General features: G+C 57.0%; 1 protein-coding gene across 4 annotated transcripts in view; it reads right to left on the bottom strand.

Annotated features, from left to right (window-relative positions):
- The window catches only part of SMARCD3 (SWI/SNF related, matrix associated, actin dependent regulator of chromatin, subfamily d, member 3), a 31,405-nt gene extending 9,391 nt beyond the window's left edge, over positions 1-22,014 (bottom strand). Inside the window, exons 1-2 of one of the 4 annotated variants that reach the window (XM_055335103.1) lie at positions 21,936-22,014; positions 19,931-20,071 (exon numbers count right to left, since the gene is read on the bottom strand). In XM_055335103.1, the coding sequence (XP_055191078.1) occupies positions 19,931-19,969 (39 nt within the window). In that variant the 5' untranslated portion in view covers positions 19,970-20,071; positions 21,936-22,014. Of the gene's footprint in view, positions 1-112; positions 705-19,930; positions 20,072-21,935 lie in introns of those variants that run through there. The other 3 variants (XM_055335104.1, XM_055335102.1, XM_055335105.1) reach the window with 3 other exon arrangements.
- Between the last annotated feature and the right edge of the window lie 854 nt (positions 22,015-22,868).

Below are 22,868 nucleotides of genomic sequence, written 5' to 3'. Positions count from 1 at the left end.
CCCTGCCGGAGGGGTGGGAGAGCGGGAGCCCCCTCCCGGCCCCTCCCGATCATCCCTCCATTCAGCCCGAGCCAGCTCGCTCACCCTCCCCCGCTAACTTTCCCCCACTCACCACCCCATGGACCAGAAACTCAAAAAGTTTGCTTTTCGTGGCTTTGCGCGCCCCTCCGGCAACTTCGTCCGCGGCCATCGGGGTGGGCTCAGCGGCTCCTCTCACTCTCTCTCTCTCTTCCTCTTTCTTTCCCTTTTCTGCCTTTTTTTTTCCTCCAACTCTCCCCTCTGAGTCCTGCTGGGCTCTCTCACACTTCTACTCGAGCGGAGTGGGGAGGGGGCCCCTTCAGGGCTGCCCTGACGGCCCACGGCCCACGCCGCCGCCGCCCGCCCGCCGCCGCCGCCGCCGCCGCCGCGGCTGCCGCATTCCTGTACTGATAAGACAGAAATAGTCCGGCGGCCCGGGGTCTGCCTGTTGACTCGGCGGGGCCCGAAACGCCTGCCTTTGCAGCCCTCGCTGTCCAAACAGCGCAGATAAGCGGCGAGGCACGCCGGCGAGCCCGGCTCCGGGGCGCTGGGCAGCGGCACTGCAGCCCGAGGCCGCCCGAGGGCCGCGGGGAGGCGGCGCGGGGAGGGGACGCGAGGGGAGGCGGCGGGGGGCTCGTCGGCCACCCGGGCTCTCGCCACAAATAGTTTCTCGGTTAGGGAATTCGCCGGCAGGGCCAGGCAGGGAACAGGCAGTTCCAACTGTCCCCCAAGTGGGCTCCTGCTGCATTTCTGAGGCCCTTTCCCCAGAGACCTGGCAGGCCAAGTAGGGAAACATTCTCTGGAAGGAAGGAATCCGGGGGGGGGGGGGGGGGGGGTTGGGGGTTGGGGGGAGGCCTTCCTCCTGCACCAGGCCGACAGCGGTGGGTGTGCCCGGGGAGGCGCTGTCCCCTCGCGTCCACAGATGTGTGCGCCCTTGTCTCGCCCGCCGTGTGTGTCTGCACCCTGGTGTGGGCATGGCTCGGTGGCTGTGGGTGTGGATGTTTATGTGCGTGCACAGACAAATGCCTTCTCTGTGTGCCTCCCTCCACGAGAGCCTCGGGTGCGTGCGCGCGCTTGCGGGTGCGTGTGTGGCAGGACACGGCCTGTGTCTTCCAGCTCCGTGTGAGTCTATTTCTGGGTATGTGAGTCTTTGTTTGTCTCTATGTGAGAAAGTGAGGGCAAGAGGGGAAGTATTTCGGAAAGGGGAGGTGGATCGGACTCATGAGAACAGGAAGAGCAGCGAATGTGAGGGAAGGCGAGGAGCTGGGGTGGGTGCTTGGGTGGATGGATGGAGAGAATGGGGCAGGCAGGGCCTCCGGGCTTTGGAATGGGGCATGAGGTGGGGGGTGGGGGGACCCAGAGGTGATGGGGCTGCTGGGTATATGGGAGGGCCGGCCTCAAGACCCCCAGAGAAAGCAGGGGTAAGTGTGGGATTGGGTGAGGGAGCCCCAGAAGAGGCAGTGTTCAGAGAGCTGGCAGTCCCTGGGGTGAAGGAGGGACAAATCCTGAGATCCCCAGCCTGGGAACCACAGCACCACCCAGGCCCCCAATGGCCACACCCCTCTCTCCTCCTTCTGGAGGAAGAGCCCCAAGGCTTTGGGACCACAGTGGGTCAAGTTTGTGTGCTTCCTGGGGCTGCCCTGTCGGAATCCAGGTGAGGTGGGGCAATGCCTGGGGGAATTTGTTGGAAAAGTTATTTGAAGTTATACCCTAAAGACCCAGAATTACACTGAGGGGCGGGGGGGGGGGGTGTCCTGACCCTCAAACCCTTCAGAATGCCCTCAGAGGCCAGACAAAATCCAGGGAGTGTTCTGCCTAGAGAGTGCTTTTGCCTGCAGCCTGGTTTCCTTGGGCTCTACTTGTGCTCCTGGCTGTCACGGTCAGTTGGGTGCCCACTGTCAACCCTCTGAAAGGCCAGAGTGGCCCATGACAACCCTCCTTTTCTGCGGGCTTAGCCAGGAACCCAGAGGTCCTCTTCCTACCAAATCTCTACCCAGCTTCCCCTAGACTCAACCATGCAGAAACTGGGTCCTGGCAAGGTGGGAATGGCTGGGTAGTTGCCATAGGCCAGCAAGGTGGCTACTGGTGACTGCGGAGGTAATCTCTCCAGTCTGCCCACTAACTTCCAAAACCCTTCACTTATCCCCATGTCTAAGCCTCTGCTCCCATGATTCTTTTGCCTGGAATCCTACTGCTCATCTGCCTGTCTTTTAAAGCCTAATGTGGGCCCCACCTCCTCCAGGAAGCCTGCTCCAGTTCCACTCCTATGCACCAACCTTTCTCTTCTTTGAATACCCACTGCCATCTATGCTATGCCACAAATTGGCACTTGCCTGACCAGTGTCTGAGATGTTAGGTTTGGTTTTCCAAATGTGGCCCCCCTGACATCAGGGACTGGTCTTTAAGTACCACTCTCCTCCCCACTCCACCCCACGCTGGGACACGGGAACTTATGATCAAATAAATGCCTGCTCACACTTGCAACCACCCGAAAAGCTCAGTAGGCCAGTGGATGGAGCTCATACTCTGCCACTTACCTGAAGGTGTAAGTCGCCATGGGCACCCCTACACACTGTGGGTGCTTCTAGCATGGACCCATGAAACCACAGACCTTAGAGGCTCTGGGGAGACTCGGGCTGGGGCAGACATTTTTAGGCCTTGTGTAAAGCTCAGAGCTCTCAACTCTCCAAGAGGTCTTTGGGGTAAAGAAGACAGCAAAGGAGGTGGATGGGCACCCCAGCTTGGGCAGCTAAGTTTGAGGGAGGATCACGAAGGAAAGCGGGGATACCCAGCATTTGGGAGGGGACGGGGCTTGGTGGTGGAGGAGATGGCAGGAGGTAGTTAGACCAAAGGCTCTGGTGATACCCAAGGAGCTGGTGAGCATCACTCAAGACCATAGCTAACTCCCTCCTGGGCCACCCCAGCATCAGGGTCTCCCCCGACATTCCCCAGCCCCTTCTCTGGGAGACATCCCTCTGCCAGCAGAGACAACAGATATATAATGCATTCATGCCCCTCAGGCACACAGGGATGCAGACTCCAGAGGGACAAGGAGCCACCAGGATTTGCACACACAGGCACCTCTCCACCATCTCCATATCACACTCACAAGGTGCAACTGACGAGGCGCCAGCCAGTAGGCACATCTGCGTGCTGCTTTTACAGGGGCAACCCTGGATGTGCAGACCCCGGGGGAGCCCTCAGACCAGAAAGCAGAGGCGCAGGTGTGGGTGCACCGGGCCAGGACTCCCACCTCACAAAGGCCAGCATCCCCAAAGGCTCAGCCCCAGAAGAGCGGGTGGCTGGGCAGTGCCACCGCCACAGGTTCCGGCCCAGGGCAGGGTGGAGGCCCAGGGAGAGCCCCGTTTCCAGCCGCCGGGGGGCCTTCCTCCCAGCCCAACTGGGCTCTTGGTTTTAGCGGCCGGCCGGCCCAGGCCGTGCTCCGGGCAGACGGCGCGAGTCCGGGCAGAGGGCGGCCGCCCTGCGGCTCGGAGCCGGAGTCCCCCCTGCCGTCCCCCCATCGCTCCTTCCCTCCGAAGCACCACCAGCACCAAATGGCAAAGCGCCTCTCCCCGCTCAGGGAGAGATGCGCCGCGGCCGGCGGGACGGGCTCGGCGGCCCCCCCACCCCCCGCCACCGCCGCGCGGGAGCTGAGGGCGGCCGGGCGCGGGGGGCACGTCCCGGGCCGCGGCCGCCCTTCCTCGCCCTCGCCCGCCGGGGGCCCGGGCAGCGGCTGGAGCCGGACGGGAGCCGGCCCGGGCATGCGCACTGCGGCCTCCCTCCCGGTGAAGGTCAGCCCAGGGCCTAGCTGCAGGACTCGGTGGCGGCGGGGGAGGCGGAGGAGGGAGGAGGGATGCAGCGGAGAGACTTAACTCCTTCCCTGCGGGAAGACGGCCATGGAGGCTGAGGCCCGAGCCCGCCTTCCCCCCTCCCCACCTTCAGCGAGGTCCTGTTGCGGGGACCCAGCTCTGGGGATGGGGGGAAGGGGGGAGGGGAGGGGGGTAGAGAGCATGGAAGAAGGAGGCCAGGAGGAGAGGAGGGAAGCCGGGAAGGGGAGAGGGAGGACGCGAGGGAGGAACAAAGGAAGCCAGACTCAGGGGAGAGACCTCTTTCCGCTGCCCCCCTTTCCGTCTAGCCCGGGCAGTAAAGCTTTCCTTAGCGAAATGAAATCACCCTCATCGACTGGGGCGTCAGCGCGTGTGTGTTTGTGAGAGAGACAGAGAGACAAGAGAGGCAGAGCCGGTGAGACCACCTGGAGCTCTCAGGCTGAGGACCTCTGATTTCTTCCTTAAAGCCCATCGCTAAGTGCAGCCCCCAACTTCTCCTTTGGTCACCAAACCCCGGGGCAGGCCAGGGGTCCAGAGGCAGCTCTGACCCAGTCCATCTGCCTGGCCGAAATCCCAGGTCCCAGGGAACCCCAGCTAGACCTTGGGGCCAGGCCTGGTCCCCAGAGATGGATGGAAGAGAGTGTGCACCTTAACCCTCCCACCTCTGGTGAGGGGCTACCTCCAGCCAGCAGACAGGACATCAGGGCATAGTCCTCTTCCTCCTCCTGGCTCCCCCCACTACCCCTCCCAGGCCAAAGCAGCGAGGGGTCCCTCCCTCTTTGTGAGAGAATGTTTCTGTGCCTGGACACCCTCTGCTACTAGCAAGGGGGCCGTCTGTCTCTTTGTGTGACTTTGCCTTTCTGTGTCAGTTTTGCAAACACACACAAGAAAGACAAATATGAGAGAAAGAAGTGAAACACTGAGATAAACCAGGACACCAAAATAATTGTGTGACCTTGGGCAAGTGGCTATATCTCCCTGGCCCCCAGCTTTCTTAGGTATAAAAGGAGGGGGTGTAGCCAGATGATTCCTAGGGCCTTCCTACCCTGAAATCCAAGGATTCCAGAAGACAGGAACCAAGGCAGACACGGTGGGAAGGAGAGGGAGACAGAGACCTAGGGAAATAGGCCCACACCATTGAAGGGGTTTTGCTAACCCAAGGTGAAGGCTAGTCCCTGTCACTTACACTCCAGGGGAGCCTTCATCACTGTACAGTCAGCCTCCTGGAGGCAGGGTAAGGCCTCGCCCAGGGGTCCCCAGCATCCTGCTCAGCAAGCAGGTGTATGATAAAGGTTAGTGGAATGAGTTAATCCTTCCTCTCCTGTTCTGTGTGGGTTTCTTCAGTCTGATGGGGTGCTCTGTATCCCCTCCCTGGCCCCTCACCTACACCTCACATACACTGGTAAGAGGCATGAAGAGCTGGCTCACTGGCGGCCTAAGAACCCCCCCCCCCAGCCCAGAGGGGCAGCACATTTTGGATTTGTAGCAGCTTTGCACTCTCCCCTCATGCCGTCATCAATGAGATGGCCTCCCAAAGCCGTCCACACCCAAGAGCTTACAGCATTGAGCAAAAAGGAGCCACACTGGCCGGCTTCCCATTTTGGCCAGGATGGGGGTGGTCTGTGGGAGGTATTTATATGGGATCCCGAGGTGTGCTCTAAATGCCCCAGCTCTTGTCCTACAGCCTAGGGAGTGGGCCACAGGCACAGCTCTGCCAGGTGCAGTGGCAGGGAGAGATCCCACAGAACCATCCTTGCTCCCCACCCATCTCCCTGTAGACCAACACTGCCTGTCTACCTAGATTCAGGGGCAAAAACAAGGGATCCGTGGTTTCAGGACTCACAGGCTGTCAAGACTCCAAGGAACAGCAAGCCTCTCCTGCTCACCACCTACCTTCCTCCTAGGTGCCCAACCCCAGGGGCCGGGAAACCCACATACCCCACAATGCCCTCTATCTGGCTGAAGCCATCACTCCTGCCCTGCTTGTACCCCATGGTTCCCAGGCCCTGGCCTGCCTTTTTCTTGGCAGAAAAGAGCACCATCCCAGCACCTCTGATTCCTCTCTTCTCTCCCATAGCTCAATGCTCCCTCATGACCAGTGTCAGGACAGTCTCCTGGTGGCTTAATGTCCTCCCCCTCATCCTGGGAGGCTCCTGAGGCCTCAGCCACTACTCTGACCAGGTGGTCAAAGGGATTTCTGCTGACCACTGTATTCTGAGGTCTGGGATGTCACCTGAGTCAAGAAAAATGAGCCAAAGAAAAAATTTGTGTACATTTCCTTGAAGAATGTTTCGGGGAAATTAAACCAAATGTCAGCTGGCAGTGGGATGTACAGATAAAACATGTATGGAAGCATCACATGGACCTGGTCTACCAGATATCTTTGGTTCCATTTGGAGTCAAGGGTGGGCCCTGCCCTGCCCACAGGGTGAGGGCACCATCACACAGCATGGATGGGGGAGAGAGAGCCCTGCCCCTCCCCTCCTAACATGACACTCCATCTCTCTCCATGGTCTGTCTTGAGTGCACCTGCCTTCCTGTCATTGTGTAATCCCCCCTGATTGTGTCAGGCCCCACAGAAGGCCCTGGACTCCCCTCTGCCTCATCTTCAGCTTCCTAAGGCTCTGTAAGGCCTCTCTTCCTCTCCCAGCTCCCAACCTGAGCCCTGCTACTGTATGGTCTGTCAAAAATAAAATTTCCAATATGATTGGCCACTTCTGTGAACATCCTTTTTGCCTTCTTGTGAGAGAAGCCCTCCAGAAACCACCACTGATGGTGGCAGTATTTTTCTGAGAGCAATCCTGCCACAGGCCTCGAGGTGGGGTAGGGACCCTCTCTGCCCCTTGCTGCTGCTTCCAGAGCCCTGGCTCTGCACTTTAGCCCCACATCCGGTGCCCATTTCTTGAGGGTTCTAGACCCTGGCTCACTGTCACTCCCTGATACTCGAGGACACTCACTGACACCTGTCCTCTTCTTGCTGCCTTTCGGGATCTGCATGGATGATCCTTCCCACACCTCGGGTCTCTGGTTCCTTGGCCACCTCTCTCTGGAGATCCTCCACCTTCCCCCAGCCACTTGCTCCAGAGCCACCCCTTCTTGGGCCTTCTCATTCTAGCAACTGCAGCCCCTTGAGCACCTCCCTCTGACCACCATCTCCTTTCCTTCCAGCTCACTCTGTCTAGTTCCCAGATCCCCAGAGCCTGTGACTCCACCAGACCCTCTGGTCCATTTCTCTGACCCTCACCCCTCATCACAACTACACCGTTACATATGATTCTTTTAAAAAATATTATAATGGGGCACTTGGGTGGCTCAGTTGGTCACATGTCTGCCTTGAGCTCAGGTCATGATCCTAGGGTCTCTGGATCAAGCTCTGCCTTTAGGCTCCCTGCTTGGGTGGGGAGTCTGCTTCTTCTCTTCCCTCCACCCCTCCCCACTGTTGGTGCATGCTCTTTTTCACTCAAATAAATAAATGAAAATCTTTTTAAAAATAATGATAAAGCATACATAAAATAAAATTCACCATTTCCCCTGTTTTGCATACATTCTTGACTCTCTTACTTAGAAGTTAAATCCAACTTCACCAAATTCTCCCCTGTACCTGGCACCTGAATGTGGCTGGAAAGAGACAACTAACCACCCCAATGGGGTCTCACTGCTCAGGAGCACCAACTTCAACTGGCCCCATGCTGCCCAGCCGTCCCGCTGTCCCTCCTCCCTGCACACTCTTTCCCGCTCTGCTCCCTACACGAGTTTTCACATTTGCTCCCCTTCAACCACCAACTCCTCATCTCCCTCCTCATTCCCAGCTGAGGCCCTGGCTTTTCACTTCATGGAGACACAGAAGCTTCCAAAGAACTCCCTTAGTTCTGCCTCCTTCCAGACCATGTGGTCCTAGCCACAGGCCATAGGTGGGTGATGCTCTGGGGCAGCCCCAGTGCCACCTTGCCCTTTCCTGGTGCCACTGGGTGACCATAGGTCTGGACTCAGAGGGTCTAACTTAGCCTAAAGACTCCATCTGTGTGTGGAGGACTGTAGATTTCCTGGGGGAACAGGGCAAAAAATGTGTGGGCTTGCCAGGAGATGGTCTTTGAGCTGGTCTATGATCAAGAATTTCACAGTCAGGGCTGGGCTCAGCCTCTCTGGTGTCCCCACACAATGCCCTCTTTACTCTTTTCTTCTGGGTTCAAAGACCTGTAGTGATGGCCAAGAGGCCTCATGAAGATTCACCAGGGGGCAGGCAGTAGGGAGAAGATAGAGGAGGATGGTCTCAGGACCTGCTTGGTGCCCAGCCCCTGATTCCACAATCCTTTGTAAATAAGGCCAGCAGGTGCCTACCACCCCATAATGAACCCCCTCCAGGTAGCTCCTCTCAGGTAGCCCTGACCCCCTGCCCTTGCTGCCAGATTGGGGCTTTTGGTTTGGCCACGGCAACCTAGTCTGTCTTGGGACAGGGCTGTGACAATGAGGCCTTCCTGGCCTACCCATTACTCCAGTCTTCTGGGGTCCCATCCTCCCCCAGGCCCTGAACCCACTGCCCTGGGTGGGGTCTCTGCAGGCACCACAGTGGGATGACTCTGAGCTTAGACTTCAGAACAGGACTTCCCAGCCTTAGAGCCTCTGACCTTTGGGGCTGGATAATTCTTTATTTGTGGGGGCCGTCTTACATATCGTTCAATGTCGGTAGCATCCCTGGCCTCTATCCAGAAAATTCTACCAGCATGCCCCTCACACCTCCCCTTGCAGTGTGACAAACAAAAATATCTCCCAACACTGTCCTTTGTCCCTGGAGGGTGCACTTGCCCTGGGTGGAGAACCAGGGGTCTAGAGTCTGATGGTCCTGGGTTCACGCTCAGCTCATGACTCTGCACAAGTTACTTTACCTGTCCGAGGCTCATCCTCCCTGCCCTCAAGACAGAGCCCTCCACCTGACTCACGGGTAAATGTGAGGATTAAAATGAAGTCATAACAGTCGCTGTTGCTACTAGCTTCCTGATGCTAAGCCCACCTGAGCCTCAGGCTGCCACTTCCCTGCCTTCTGCTCTGGGTCCTGGTGGTCCTGCTGTCCAACAATCCCCACCTAGGACTGATGACAACAGGAGGCCCTCAGAGCCCCCAGCTGTGGGACAGTCAGATGTACCATGGAGGGTACCACTGAGGGGTCAGCCTGGCAATTAATTATTCATAGTGTCTAATTACAGTGGCTCTGGGAGCCCTCACAGAGTCTGGGTTCTTCCCCAACCACTGGAAGCTTCCTTGAGTGTGGCAAGTGGCATTGGTACTCGGGGTGGTCTTACATGGGAAGCCTGTGCAGGCGTCCCAGAAACTTGGTCAGGACCGCAGGAAATGAGGGAAGGAAGACATCCAGGAGCCACCAGAAGTGGCAAAGCAACTGGACTCACATATAAGAAGAATTCATAAGGGCAACCATTGCGCCAAGAGAGAAAATGAGGTTCAGGAGCTGCTGCTGGGGGCATCCGGAAGAAGCAGGGCCTCCTCCCGCACTTGTCCCCTTACTCCTCTGCTGTCCCGTCCTGACACATGTTTAGTGAGCACCTACTGTGCAAAGTAGGGATCCACGCACACTCTTTCCCGCTCTGCTCCCTACACGAGTTTTCACATTTGCTCCCCTTCAGCCACCAACTCCTCATCTCCCTCCTCATTCCCAGCTGAGGCCCTGGCTTTTCACTTCACCGAGACACAGAAGCTTCCAAAGAACTCCCTTAGTGCATGCCTCCTTCCAGACCATGTGGTCCTAGCCACAGGCCATAGGTGGGTGATGCTCTGGGGCAGCCCCAGTATGAAGGGCTGCTCACCCACCCCCTAGACACAGCCTCAGCCCCACGGGACACCATGAATTTGTGGACTGGATAGGGACACGTGGGATGGAAGGCAAGGAGATGGTGGGAGGCTCAGGTCAGATCCTGCCCCAAGACAGCTGCTGCTCTGGCAGGGAGAGAGGGGTGCAGGCGCCGTGTGTCCCATTCTGGAACTCTGGGCTTCTTTATGGGGAAAAGAGGCACTCAGCCCCCAGCAGCTACCTCTTCAGAGGGGTGGGCCTTGTGGAGGAGCCAGCAGCTACAGCCATGGCTGGGGGCATCCCGAGGAGCTGTGCCCAAACTCTGGCAGAGGGGGCAGGTGCAGCTAGTGAGGAGCAGTGGCAGCGGTGCAGCCAGCTGGGAGGCTCTACTGGTGCACACTGGCGAATGCCTGGGTACCTGTGGGAACAGAGGGCTCGAGGCCTCCCTCTGGCTCCACAACCCCTACAGCCAGGTGAGGAGCTGGTGTCCCAGTGGCCAAGGGGCCCCAGGGACGACTCAGTGGCAGCGGGGACCTCGGTTCTTCCTGTGGTAGGCATGAGCCTGGGTCACCTCCTAGAGGTTCTGGCTCCCTAGAGCTCATATTCCTCCTCCTCCATAAGATATGCTCCAAATTCTGAAGGCGCCCTCACAGTTCCCCCACTCCCCCATCCTCGTCCCCACCACCATCCCCAGCAGGGCTTGAATTGTGTCTCCCTGTCTGAATTCATTTGTTGGGAGGGAGTCCTAATCCGTCTTCCTCAGAATGTGTTCCTACTAGGAGATGGGGTCCTTACAAAGGTAATCAAGTTAAAATGAGGTTCTTATGGTGACCCTAATCCAATATGACTGGTGTCATAAAATAGGAGAAATCAGGACACAGGGACAGATACACACAGAGGAGAGACATGCAACTTGGGAAAGGCCGTCTGAGCTGACTGCAAGCCACGGAGCGAGAGGCCTGGGGCAGATCTTCCCTCACAGCCTCAGAAGGAACCCAAACCCCAGCTGACACCTTGGCAGCCTTAGGAAACTAACCCATCTCCCTCAACCCCGCTTTCTCTACTCCTGTGTTGGTCTTCATGTGACCTGCCTGCCAGTCCAGGTGCTACCAGCCTGCCCCCTCACATCCCCAGTCTGCCCGGAGCCTCCAAAAGCACAGCACTCAGAACAACAGGCTTAGGAGAAAACACAGGGCAAAACCTGGGGCAGAACACCTGATTTTGAGCCTTTTTTCCATCACTGGTTGACAGGAGTACAAAAGGGCCAAGTTGTGTCAACCTCTCTAAGCCTCAGTCTGCCTATCTTTAAAATGGGCACACGCCACCACTCCACCTCTATCCCTGACTTACTGTGAACAGCAAAACAGTACTGAGGGGACGCACGTGGGAATTCTCTGTAAGTCACAGGGGCCCAAACGTAGTCATTACTGTTAGTAGCATATCACTCCTTGCTAAACATCCCATTCCAATTTGGACTTTTAGTGAACTCGCCATCAATTAAAACCTCAATTCTCTGTGTACTCTGTGCTGAAAGGTGCCTCCTGTCCCATCCATCTAAAGCCGCCTATTTGGCCTCAAGAACGGATACTTTTACTTATTCCTGTCAATATTCATCTCGTAGGAATCAGCCCATCATTCTAGCTTGAGATCTTTTGAATCTCAGCTCGGTGATCTGATATATTTGCCATCCTTACCAGCTGCGTGTCCATCACAGATCCACGAGCATGACCTCTCTTCATCCAAGTGGATGCTGAATGTACTGGAAAAGGCAGACAGACAGACAAAGCCCTCTCTCCAGACAACCTACAACCTTTGGGCTTAGTCTCCAGTTGGCAGCCAATTTACTCGATCGTAGTAACATCCAGAGATGTTGGTAGTTTAAAATCAGCCATGGTAGGAGTATTTATACCATGGAGATTGGCAAATAATACAAATCAGATTCCAGCTCCCCCTTCCCACCCTGTCAAGAGCCAGTTGTTAAATATTTACCAGCATGCTACTGCATCCAGCCCACGTTTATGTGTCACACTCAAGATACTAGGAGAGGCTTTGTCAAACACCTCCGAAGTAGCACATACATCTTTATGGAGCTTCGTAGCCTCCAAAATAGAGCAGGATGCATTATTTAATGTGGTTCCTTCAACATCCCAGAAGTTAAAGGGCTGAATGTTATTATGCCCATTTTCAAGATGAGGAACATGAGGTTAATGATTGACTCTGTCAGAGCCAGACAGGAAACTGGTGGTGTCCAAGACTGGACTCAAACTTCCATGTTTTGACCTCAAGATCACTGTTCTTTTCAGCTTGTCATCAAACTGCATCCCGCGCCCCCATCATTGGTTGTCAAAGGTGACCTGAATTGCCTCACCAGCCACTGCTCTGGGTTTAAAACTCAAGCTTTGGGACACCTGGGTGGCTCAGTAGTTCAGCTTCTGCCTTTGACTCAGGGCATGATCCTAGGATCCGGAATTGAGTCCCACGTCGGGCTCCCTGCATGGAACCTGCTTCTCCCTCTGCCTGTGTCTCTGCCTCTCTCTGTGTGTGTCTCTCATGAATAAATAAATAAAGTCTTTTAAAAAATAAAATAAAACTCAAACTTTGAGGGGGATTTGACAACGGAGGATTCTACCTCCAGTCCCTCCTATTAGCAGCACATCACTGGGATCCCCATCTCAACCTGGGGGAGGAACCTCAATTTTTAACAAGAATCTTAGTATTCTGTTTAAAATTCACTGATGAGGGATACCTGGGTGGCTCAGCGGCTGAGCATCTGCCTTTGGCTCAGGTCGTGATCCCGGGGTCCTGGGATCGAGTCCCACGTCGGGCTCCCTGCATGGAGCCTGCTTCTCCCTCTGCCTGTGTCTCTGCCTCTCTCTCTCTGTCTCTCATGAATAAATAAATAAAATCTTTAAAAATAAAATAAAATTCTTAAAAATTGAGAGATTTCACATAAAAAGCCTGATTTCCATCTCTTAAAAAAAAAAAAACGTGGAAATCTGGCAACACAAGCCAGATACACTTGGAAACAATGTGATGGAATCGAGGAGGGGCTGTACATGGTGAAGCAGCAGGACCTCTCTGATTTATCACACCCTTCATTTTGGGGGTTGCAAACTCTAAAGCCCTGGGGCCCAGCAATGAATATAAATGATGATGTGAGCTTTGAGCACCAAGTCAACTAGCCTTTGACCTTGGGCCTAGGTGCTGGGGTACAAGGGGCTGGCCTGCACCTGTGGAGAGGGCTGGCCACTTTGCCTCTTTGAGGGCCGCTGTGGTTTGGGTCACCACACACCTCTGAGGGCTGGATGTGGTTACCATTGGGGAGTCACTCAACCTCTCTCTGTTTCAGTTTCTCATCTTGAAAGTGATGGTGATAATACTGGCATTTACCCCATAGCCTTGTGGTGAGGATAAATCAGCTAAACCATGACAGGTTCTTAAAACCATTCCTAAAACTTGCCATAAGCTCTCAATCAACACTGGTTGCTATTCTTCTGCCCGGGGCCTGCCTGGCTCTTCTCCGTCCCAGGGTGGGGGGTGAGGGGGCTGCTCTGGAGTCTCAGGGCTGCTGAAGAAGTGAGAGGTAGAACCGAGGGCGTGGGGGAGGGGGAGTCTGGACAAGTGGGGCTGCAGTCCACCCAACATGAGCATTTTTTGACAGGGTTTTTTTTTTAAGATTTTATTTATTTATTCATGAGAGACATTGGGGGTGGGGTGGGGGGGGGGAGACCCAGGCAGAGGGAGAAGCAGGCTCCATGCAGGGAGCCCAATGTGGGACTCGATCCCAAGACTCCAGGATCACACTCTGGGCTGAAGGTGGCGCTAAACCACTGAGCCACCAGAGCTGCCCTTTGACAGGATTTCTAAGATGGTTTTCTTCTGAAGGAAGAGGCCAGCCTAAGATGGTGGTGGGGTGGCAAGGGTCAAAGAGGGAACTGAGGCACAAAAGCAAAACAATGTTTCCTGCCGGGTGGGCTAGGGTGGGGTCTGTGGACAGAGCCAGAGTTCAGTTTCTCCTCCCTCTCCTCTGGCCACTGGGCTGCTGGGGCCCCTCCTGCAAGCCAGCCCATCCACCCACCAGGGCTCCTGCTGTAGTTCCACTGCTGACACCAGATTCGGATCCGGATCCGATCTGCTCACAGCCCAGGACAGCCAGGGTACCATGGGACTCTCTCCTCCACCCTGCCGGCCTTCTTTTTTTTTTTTTTTTCCTGCCAGCTGACTTTCTATTTCCAACTCAAAACTTTACTAAAGGCAAGGAAGGCAGGGCCCTTAGATGTGCAGCTGGCATCAGGCTGCAGGAGGGCTGCTGGCGGGGAAGCGAACTAGGTAACTCTACACCCGAGTTCAGGACGTGGGAGCAAGGAAAATGGAGTCCTCAGCAAGGGGAGGAGGCCCAGGGGCTTCTTGCAGACTCTAAGGCCTTTATGGGGCAACAGTGGAACCGCGGGGGTGAGGGTGGAAGCTGGGCCCAGAACCCAGGGTGAGATGGAAACAGGGTCTACAGATGACACCTGGACATGGCAGTGCGGACGGTAGCACTGAGCATCCCATATTAACCCACCAGGTGACAAGGGGCACTCTGGAGTTCATCACCTGCTGGATGTTGAGCTAAGTGCTCAATACTTAGCTTCCCACTGGATCTTTTTTTTTTTTTTCCCCCACTGGATCTTTATAGAAGGGGCATCAAATCCCACCTTACAGACGGGACACGGAGGCCCAGAGGACCAGATGCCTCTTCCCACATCTGCCTCGCAGGTAAGGGCCAGAGCCCACCTCCCCATGGACACCAGGGAGCCCCAAAGTCTGTCTCACAGCACCAGGCAGCCCCACTGGCCTCCAGCCCTCCCAGGGGCACCAAGGTCGTGAGCAGCCTGCACAGGCCCCCAGGTAAGGGACATGTGAGGAAGCCAGACCTGAATGTTCTTGAGAGTGGCCCAGGGAGTATGGACAACTGCTGCCACATGTCTGGAGGCAGTCAGATGCCATGGAAGCAGATGGGGTTTATTCTCTGTAACTCCAGAGGGCAAGACCAGGGTCACAGGAAGGAAGATTCTCCTCACCACAAGAACAACTAAAGATGGGGCGCCTGGGTGGCTCAGTCAGTTAAGCATCTGACTCTTTTTTTTTTTTAGCATCTGACTCTTGATTTTGGCTCAGGTCATGGTCTCAGGGTTGGAGGGATCAAGCTCTGTGTCAGGCTCTGTGCTCGGTGGGGAGTCTGCTTAAGATTCTCTCTCTCCCTCTGCTCCCATTGCCACCCCCACTCCCTGCCCTTCCCCCCCCCACTCTCTCTCAAATAAATAAATATATTTTTAAAAAGAACTAAATATGGAAGGAGTGTCTATGAATATAGTGAATAGGTCCTTTTGGAAAGGGACTGATGCCCAGGCGTGGACCAAGAGCAGCTCAGGTGTCAGCAGGTCAAGGTGGAAAGACAAAAAAGGCCCACCCTTGGGCTGTAGGGGTGTAGAGCAGGCAGGGCCAACAGTACAAAGGGATCTCAGGATTGGTCCTTCCTTCCTTCCTTCCTTCCTTCCTTCCTTCCTTCCTTCCTTCCTTCCTTCCTTCCTTCCTTCCATGCTTTAAGAGACAGCAAGTGAGAGAGCAGGGGAGGGACAGAGGGAGAGGGAGAGGGAGAATCCTGAGTGGGCTCCACACACAGCACAGAGTCCGACGTGGGGCTGGATCCCACGACCCTGAGGTCATGACCCGAGCTGAAATCAAGAGTTGGATGTTTAACCAACTGAGCTACCCAGATGCCCCTGAGGGTCCTCCTAAGATCAGCTGTCAGAGCCACCTCCTCCCATCCCTACCCCCACCTCTTTCATTCACAAAATATTTTTCCATATTGTGCTGAACAAGACAGATGCAGTCTGTGCCTTTCAGGAGCACTAAAATGAAATATTTAAATTTTTGGTACATGCTATAAGATATAAGAAGGTGAGACTTTATACCTAACCAGGGTAAGGAGAAAGTGTCCCTGAGGAAATGGCATTTAAGTCAAGTCTTGATGGAGCGGCAGATTTAGGCAGGTGAAGGGAGCTGGAAGTGTGTTGCAGGCAAAGGGAACAGCATGAGGGAAGGCCCTGAGTGAGGGCAGGCGCTTGAAGCCCTCGAGGAAACAGAAGACAGAAGAGATCAGGTCCGTCTTGCAGAAACCCTGACTATGCCAGGGGGGTGGTATTGGGAGGAGGGGCCCATACTGAGAGTGAGGCACCCCTTGGGTGGCTACCCTAGCAGTCCAGGCAGAAGACGACAGAGGCATGCCTAGGGTGGTGACATGAGGCATAAGCAGATGAAACTGAGATGTGTCTAGGAAATAAAATCAAATAAAAGGAAGAGATGATTGTTCCAATGGGAGGAGAAGGAAGAGGGGTGGTCAAATGTCACGCCCAGGTCTGGGCTTGAGCTTCTGTGTCGCCATTGGCAAGAAGGCCAGCCCCACCTCCACCGTGCAGGGGACCCTGTGCTCTTGTCATCATGTGTTCACGGGGAGATTTCTACTCTGCTCCTCTGGAGTGAAGACTCTGGAATAATCTTGCCACCTTTCCCACCCCATGGGAGGGGTTCTCTGCCTGCTGAGGTGGGGGGTCTGACATCCACAGGACAAGTTCCTCTCCTGGGTCTGGGGCTCCTGGGTCTGGGGCCAAGGGGGTGGTCACATCAAGGCTGGTCCCTGCAGCCTGCCGTGACCTTGTGGCTGTGTCTGCTGGCAGGAGGGACCCCATTTCAACCTGTTCTCATGCCCCAGATTAGCAACCCCAAGTTAGGGTATAGAATCTCTGCTATATCCAGGCCTCAGGTTCAAGTCTGGCTGACCCTGTAATGAAGCTGACATGTCCCTGACACACGTGCCTACTTCTCAATGGGTTCACGACCCACTGAGAACCCACTGTGACTGGTCCCACCCTATACCCACACTCACCTGCTGGGCAGATGTGCTAGTTGGGGTATCTACATTCCTACCAGGGTATTACCATTCCCCAAGAATGTGACTCTGTACTGAATTCTCGATTTTAAATAGACCTTCCTGCTGCCTGCTAGCTCTCAAAGATGTTGTTGTGACTATTAACACGTAGAGCGTTTCCTGAAGGCGACGTCTTCATCTAGCCCTTCTAACTTTTCTCTTGTCATTGACCATGACCAGCAATATTTATACATGGCTGTGTATACTATGGGGTTGCTCTTTGCCTTGGCCGAGGAAACCCATGGTATTGTCGGGGACACTGCCTAGTTCTGTCACCCAGTGTCCCACCCTCAAAGTCATCACACAGGAGAGACTTCTCAAGGGTCTCAGGGCCCTTGGGGCCTCAGGGTTTGTGTTTTATGCACTAGCATCACCCTTGGCTGCCACCTGTTTTCCCCGATGTCCTGACTTCCTCACTACACCCGTCTTTGCAAAGTGCCCCTCCCTCTGGACCCTGTCAGGAGAGAGGTTGGGTCACAAGCACATCTTCCTGTGTCTTCCTGTCTTTGCTTTTCTCCCTCCCCACAGTACACTGCTCCTCGCTTTGGGCCCCAGAATGTTCTTCGGTCTGGAAAGAAGGTTGACATGGGAGACGATCCAAGTTTGTAAATTCCAGGAAAGGCATGAGCGGGACACATGCTCATAAGACACATTCTCAAATTTCCTGGAAGTAAGTTTAGGTAACAAAGAAATTGGTTTCACAGCTTGGGAATCAAATCAAGAGGCGGGCCAGGCTGAAGTGAGCAACCACTCTCCCTCAGGGTTCTCACCAGGGCCCCAAGGGTCTGTACACCCCTTGCCAGCACGGGGCACCGGGGCCACGGCCACAGCCCCCTACCAGGCATTTGGCAGCTGAGTGCCCACCAGGAGCAGGGTGACACCCATGGCGCGGTCATCCAAGAGGGCTCAGGATCCAGCCCAATCCGAGGGCCATTCACTCATCCCACGTGTCTGCAACACAGCCTTCTCTCGTGACACCTCCTGACGCCTCTTCCCGTGACACCCCCTCCTGGTGACACCTCCAGCTCATTACCTCCACCACTTAGCGCTCACTAATAACGAGCTCTCACTTGCAATCACACTGCCAGCTCGCAGGGCGAAGACAGCCTCCAGCTGCTGCACGCCTGGGCTCGAGCCACCACGCTGTCTAGACGCTAGCACAGGGCCTGTCAGCATCCAAATGACAGCACGTGCCCAAGCCGCCAAGCGTCAAAGCCGGCTCCATGCCTGGGACTGCACATGCTGAAGGAAGCCCAATTTCATGTTAATGCAGCTCTAAAACAAGATGCCAGAAACCTCACCAGAACCCCTGGCACCTCACCATATACTCCATCAGAACTCCATCAGATGGAGAGGGTCCCAGGAACCTCAGGATGGACACTCAATTCACTCAATTCACCAGGTGTCACTAGGACATACCCACCACCCGCTGAGCCTCCAAACCCCACCCCCCACCTCTACCCCCAGCTTCTCACACCTCCCTGCCTCCGCTGCCCAATCTTCGGGGTGATCACTCCTTCAGGCAGGGTCTGGAACAACCCAGGGCACCGACCTACTGCTGGGGAGCCAGGTTAGAACCGAGCTCAGTATCCCCCAAATCAGCCACGATTTACAAGGACTCACATGTGGGGTCCCTGGCTCCAGTGCACCTCCCAGGGACCCCAGTTGCTGGGCAAGCCTCCACCCTCAGACGCGTGAAAACTTGAGAGTTGCCCAGAAAGCACACCACCTTTTCTTTAGGATTCTGCACTGGAAAAACCAACCCCTGCAAGCTGGGGAACAAGCAGGTCCACACTTAACCTGAGGCAGCAGTTAGGATGTGGGGCAAAGGGCAGGACCTTTGTTTGGGGCCTTGACTGTCCTGCAAAGCATCGCACTTGCTTCCACCTGGACCAGCATCAGGTGACAGCGCCAGGCTCCCCCAAAGCTGGCCACAGCACCATTCTGCCCGAGGCATCAGCCAGTGCCACGGGTGGCAGGGAGGAGAATGGGGCGGCCCTGGCCTTCCCAACAGCTCAGGCAGGGCAGTGAGTTCCTCTGCCTTGCTGAGGGAGGAGCAGTTGAGACAGCCACCCTCATTTCACCCAGCCCCTCGTCCTCTGAAAGCCCTCAGCATGCTGCTCCTTCCAAGGCTTCTCCCCTCAGAGCCCTGGGGCCTGGACTGTCTGCTGTGGTGCTCCCTGGGGGCTCTCCTAAGTCTGTCCCTCTGCTGGACTGTGGGTCTTGAGGTCAGGGGCTCAGTCCCTCACACCTCATGGCCCCCCAGCCCCCGGCCTGTCACAGGAGACTCCCACTGGGGAGGCTGGGGAGGCGGAACGCAGACCAGAATGCAGGCCTCAGACCCAGCTCCTGCCCTTTCCCACAGCTGTACGGGGGCTCTCGGGCAGGTAGCCTCTCCACCCTGGGCCTCGGGGCTCCCCCCTGGACCAGGGGCACCAATATGATACAAGCCAGGCCAAGCTCCTCGCACTCAGGAAGGTCTAGCTCCCATACGAAGGACCTGGAGCACCTCTGAGTCTGAGACCTGCCCAGTGGCAACACGGGGTTGGCCCCCCCAGAGCCCATGCAACAGGCTGCTACCACCTCCCCCTCCTGCCAAGAACAAACCGTCGCCTGGGTTCTGGAAGGCTCCTAGAGGTTTGCCAAGGCATGTTTGGGGCTAAGTTTCTAGAGTCCAAGTTGTGTTAGGCATCTGCAGGCTCCCCCCAGCTAGCAGAGAGCACCTGTGTGCCTACAGTGTGCACATGTGCACACACACAGGTGAAGCTAAAAGGGGCATGTGTCTGGATGTCTGTGAGTGGGGAGAAAATGAACTAAGTCAGAGCCCCAGAGCATTTTCACCTGAACCAAACACTGCTTTCAGGCTCGCTGGTTCCTGGTTCAGATTGGCTTTCATGGGGAGGACCCAGGGAGGCAGGATGAGAGGGGCACTCAGAAGAGGTGATGCAAGGGTGGAAGATGTCAGCAGGGTTTGGATGTGGCCCCAGCAGGGGGTATAGGAGGTGGGGATGGCCCCAGCAGGAGGGTTAGGGAGTGGGGTGATGTCCCCATCAGTGGGGATGGCCCCAGCAGCAGTGGGTAGGGGAGTCTTACTAGTGGGGGATGGGAGGATGGCCCCAACAGGGGGGACAGGGGGTGGGGGGATGGCCCCAGCAGCAAGGTGGGTAGGAGGTAGGGAGGGGATGGCCCCAGTAGCAGCAGAGGGGATGAGAAGAAGTACTGTTGTTGGTCTGGCTCAGGGCAGAGGGCCGAGGGCCAGCACCTTTCAGAGGGGTCCCAGGGCTCCTGCTCCCGGGCTTGGGGGGCAGCGCCTACCTGTACCACGGCGGGTGGGTGCTGAAGGCCTGGCGTCATAGGTGGCGGGGTCCTGCAGCAGGGGAGTCATCCAGTGCCCCCTGGGTGCCCGGGCCCAAAGCCCACTGCACCTGTAGCACCAAGGGCCATTGTGAGGAGAATCTGAAAGAAGAGGGTGGTGGGAGGGGCGGGCCAGACCCAGAGTCCCACAGGCAGAGTCCAAATGGACCTCTAAGGGCTAGGGAGGAAAGGGAGCCTGAGGGGGCTGGCTGGGTGGACCAAACTCAGTGACAAGGAGGTCTGAGAAAGAGAACAGGAGGTGTGTAGAATGGGATGGGCATGGAGGGGACGGGCAAGGGCCAGCTAGGGCTGCAGGGGAGCACAGGGTGGGAGTGGGGTGAGAGCAGGAAGCAGTCAGCAGAGACCAGGTGGCAGGTCTGAGCTGGAAGGACAGAGAGCAGAGCATCCAGGCAAGACCCAGGCCCAGCAGGGGAGGCAAATCTGGGAGGAGGCAGTAGGCAGGGGAGGGGAGGGGAGGGGGACCTGGGCATTGGAGGTACAGGGCACAGCCCTGGAGCCGGATGGTCTTGGATGGCTTCTGGAGCCCAGGGACACCTGAGGGAGTCCCACTGGTGGCAGGCAGGTGGAGTAGGCCAGTTCCTAATGTGCCCACTCTGCTCACGCCAGCCCCTCCCTGAGTGCACGGCCTTCGTGGTTTCACCCTCCTGTGTGAGCAGCAGAGCCACAGGCTGGGGTCAGGACCCAGCCCAGGAGTGGAGTCCTTGGGCAGGTGAAGTGTGGGGGACGAGGACCAGGCGGTGCTACAAGTATAAGAGTGGTTCAGGGTCACACATAGGTGGTGTTGGCCAGGAGGCAACTCCAAAAAGTGTAAGGAGGCAGGGCTGGCAATGAGAGGTGGAAGATGCTAAGGGGGGAGAGGTTACCAGCCCAGGGGTGCTGGGGGGAGGAGCTCTGCAGGGAGGCTGAAAACAGAGAGGCAACCTGAATGGGAGAGAGGTGTCCAGGCAGGAGGGTGCCAGGTGGAGACAGGGAAGGTGCCAGGCAGGAGGAGGGAAGGTGCCAGGCAGGATGGGTGGGGGGGAGGTGCCAGGCAGGGGGAGGAGGGGAGGTGCCAGGCAGGGGGGAGGAGGGGAGGTGCCAGGCAGAGGAGTGGGTAGGAGGGAGAGGATGCCAGGCAGGAGCAGGATGGGAACACGCTAGGCAGGAGGAGGTGGCAGGCGATGGGGAGGAGTAGGTGCAAGGCAATCAGGGAGGAGGGAAGGTGCCAGACATGAGGGAGGAGAGGAAGGTACCAGGCAGGAGAGTGCCAGGCAAAGGGAAGGAAGGGAAATGCAGGTGGAGGGAGAATGGGGAGGTACCAGGTAGGGGAAGGAGGGAGAGATGCCAGGCAGAGATGAGCAGGGGGAAGTATCAGAGAGGAGGTAGGGGGGAGCCTGCCAGCCATGGAAGAGGTGCAGGAAAGGGGGAAGGAGGAAGAGGTACCAGGCTGAGGGTGGGGGATGTGCGGGGGCGGGGGGGGGGGGGGGGGAGGAAGAGAGGAGTGGGGAAGAGATCCGGAGAGGAGGAGGGGGTGAAGATGCCAGGCAGAGAGGAGGGGGTGCCAGGTAAGGGGAAGTGCCAGGTAAGAGGAAGGTGCCAGGAAGGGGTGAGAAGGAAGATGCCAGGCAGGGGGGAGGAGGGATGTCAGGCACTGGGGCGACCAGAGAGATGCCAGGCAGGGAGGAGTACCGGGAGAGGCCAGGGGGGCGGAGGGGGATGTCAGACAGGGGGAGATGCCAGACAGGGGGGAGGAGGATGCCAGGCAGGCAGGAGAGGGATGCCAGGCAGGCGGGAGCAGAGGAGATACCAGGCAGGGGGGAGGAGGGATGCCAGGCAGGGGAAGGAGGGATGATGCCAACAGAGGCAGGACGGGCACTGCCAGGCGGGGAAGGCGGGGGCGCCGGCGCAGCGCGGCCGGGCGGCGTCTCCGCAAGGGCCTGGGGGCCGCGCGGCGGGGGTCGCTCACCTGCTCCCCCGGGACCCCGGCCCGGAGCACGGCCGCCCGCTCCCCGCTCGGCGCTCGGCTCGGCCTGGCGCCTGCGCCGCTGCAGCCCCGAGCGGGGGAGGCGCAGGGAGCGTCTGTAAAGAGCGAGAAGCTTAATAATGAGTTAGGGATCAGAGCAGGCAGCATCGCCCCAGCCGTCCGAGCGCGCGGTCTCCGCTCTGGGAGCGTCGCCGCCCGCGCTGGCCACTCGCATTGTGCTCCCCAGCCTGTGCACACAGGGGCCTCGGGTCTGTAGGTGCACCTCTGCCCCCACCGATTCACACAGACTGTCAGGGCATCCTAAGGGACCGCAGACATGACCCGCTCTGGACCACACAGGCATTTGCACAAACACAGCCCTGGGGCGGGGCGGGGGGGGGGGGGTGTTGTTCCATTCCATTCCACTCCAGGTTCAGAGCCAGGACACCTCCTCCTACCTTTATGCACAAGCCCTTGCCCCATGTGAGCCTGCTCTGGTCACTCTTTGGGGTCCCCTGGGCATCCCCCTCACACCCCCAGGAGCAGCTAGCACAGTGCCTGGCATACAGTGGGGACTCAACCCTTTCCTGCTAAAAGGCATGAGCCTCAGAGAGCCTTAAGCATGATCCAGAGGGAGTGGGAGGCTCCACACGGAGGAGCCAGCAGGTGAGGACTTTGGGGGCAGGGTCCAGCAGCCCCTGAGCCAGAGCTGTGACAGGTGTCCAGGTTGGCAGAGTCCTGCCCCTTCAGATTCTCGCCTGTGCCCCAGATGCCTAGCCTAGCCCCATCCCCCATGGGCATTTGAGGGTCCTGGGCGCCAAAAACTGCCTGGGCCTGACATGACCCGACTTGGAGGCTTTTCCATCTCCACTTTCTTTTTTTGGGGGGTCATTATATTTTACTTTTATTACTTAATTTTTTTCTGTGTTCAACAAC

The sequence above is a fragment of the Nyctereutes procyonoides genome, unplaced genomic scaffold (assembly GCF_905146905.1).
Source record: "Nyctereutes procyonoides isolate TBG_1078 unplaced genomic scaffold, NYPRO_anot_genome, whole genome shotgun sequence".
Classification (NCBI taxonomy): Eukaryota; Metazoa; Chordata; class Mammalia; order Carnivora; family Canidae; genus Nyctereutes; species Nyctereutes procyonoides.
The sequence above is the reverse complement of the archived record's forward strand: the minus strand, read 5'-3'. Positions and strand labels throughout refer to the sequence as shown.